Source organism: Octopus bimaculoides, chromosome 7, assembly GCF_001194135.2.
Source record: "Octopus bimaculoides isolate UCB-OBI-ISO-001 chromosome 7, ASM119413v2, whole genome shotgun sequence".
Classification (NCBI taxonomy): domain Eukaryota; kingdom Metazoa; phylum Mollusca; class Cephalopoda; order Octopoda; family Octopodidae; genus Octopus; species Octopus bimaculoides.
Window position 1 is genome coordinate 74,052,898 of NC_068987.1, and position 2,191 is coordinate 74,055,088.

The 2,191-nt window shown below is 33.9% G+C and overlaps 1 protein-coding gene across 2 annotated transcripts in view; it reads right to left on the bottom strand.

Moving 5' to 3' along the window:
• LOC106876428 (dynein axonemal heavy chain 3) overlaps positions 1-2,191 on the bottom strand; it is a 158,633-nt gene that overhangs the window by 18,412 nt on the left and 138,030 nt on the right. For both annotated transcript variants that reach the window (XM_052969758.1, XM_052969757.1), the window contains one exon: positions 870-1,023. In XM_052969758.1, coding sequence (XP_052825718.1) covers positions 870-1,023 — 154 coding nt within the window. The remainder of the gene's footprint in view (positions 1-869; positions 1,024-2,191) is intronic.

Below are 2,191 nucleotides of genomic sequence, written 5' to 3' on the forward strand. Positions count from 1 at the left end.
ATATATATATATATATATATATATATATATATATATACACACCAAATATATAAAAAAACTACACTCATTATTACATTAGGAGATAACACACTGCATCACATTACACTAGTGCGTAATACACTTTATTACAACACATTACATCACAATATACCAATTGTACTATTACTATACTACAACACACCTAAGAGTAACACCACCGTTATTATCATCCCCATGCTTACATCATCATCATCACTTAGCACAACCATAACAGCCATTTTATGAATACATTAACATTCCCACTAAGATAATTACCATGACTGTCATTACAATTCACAAACACCACCAGCACCACTACCACCCCCATCATCATCAGGGTGAAGGGTAAAGACCCTCTTCGGTCATGAATGACCATGGGATTGCACCTAAAAAGTTACCCTCCAAGGTACAGGTCTGGTTGTGGTCGTTTATGGTTGACCAGCAGTCATCTCTACTTGCCACTCATGTTGTCCAAGAGAAAAGCAAAGCACCTGTGACATCGCAACTCGTTTCTACAACTGAGTGAACTGGAGTAATGTGAAAATAAAGTGTCTTGCTCAACACGTAGCCCAGTCCTGAGTATGAACTCTCTACCTCATGATTGTGAGTCAGACACAGCCATTATAACCATTACTACCACTACTACTACCATCATAGTAGTGGTGGTAGTAATGACCTGGATCATCATCCAGGTCATTATCTCCACCAATTCAACAGTTGCACTCATCATCAAAGCTATTGGTTATTATCACCACCGACTCAACTACTACTACCAAAACCACCACCACTACCACCACCACTACCACTACTATTATCACAGTCACCACTACAATCCAAAATGTCTATCTTACCTCCTGTGTTTCATTGTTGTCCTTGGTGATGTCTGCATTCTCATGAAGTCCAAACACTTCAGGTGATGTAATGATGGGAAAATTTTTGATGTACTTCACATAATCATCATACTCACTTTCAGGTGGTGTATAGTAGATACCTGACTGAGAAAATCTAACACAGAAACATATATGTATATATATATATATTATAGAATAACCTGGCTGTTTGATTAATTATGTTGCATATGTGTGTGAATGCATGTATGTATATATTCTTGCATACATGTATGTTTCTTTATATGTATTTGTATGTATGTGTATATATATATATATATGGGAGAATATACAAAAAATAACAACAGACGAGGACAGGTGGTGTAAATAACAAAAGTATATATTAGTATGACGCTCGGGAATACGGAAAGTCTTTGACGTTTCGAGCTACGCTCTTCAACAGAAAGAATACGGAGACAAGGAGAAAAACATGGAGAAAAAAAATTATATATATATATATACATAAATTGATAGATAGATAGATATAAAAATGCAGAAGTATAGATACATATATGTGCAGGCACATCTACATATACACAAATATGCACATGAACATTTGCACAACTATATATATATATATATATACACACACACATACACATACACGCACACACATACATATATGTATATATATCATATAACAAAAACAGTATATATTTTTATGAGCTACTAATAGTTTCATGTGATGAAAACACCCCAGACGGCATTTTGTAACATGTGAGCAGAGCCAGAGAATTGTGTGAAGACATCAGATGTGTTATAAAATGCTGAGTTGCCATCACATGAAACTATTAGTAGCTTATAAAAGTATATGTGTTTATTAACTAATATTTATCTCTCACCGGGTGGAGTACTTCTTTTGCTGATCTTACCATCACACAACAGTACACTATATGTGTGTGTGTGTGTGTGTGTATAACTGTGTGTATATAAATACATAAATGTGTGTGTGTATATATATATATATGTGTGTGTGTTTGTTCATATATCTATATGTATGTATGTATGTATGTATGTATGTATGAATGTATGTATATGTGTGTTTCTTGCCATAAAGACATGTGGCTAGGCAGGTTTTATAATGGGCCTTGTGTTGCAAAGCAATCTTCATACTCTGAACATATGGTTTGTTCTATCTGAAAATCAGGATGTTCGTATATGAGAAACCACAAGAAAAAATGAGAAGAAAGTTGATGCAAAAAATGGAATGAGAAAACAAAGAGTGAATAAAAATGGGAAAAGGAAAAAGAAAAGGAAAAATAGAAATATATATATATATATATATA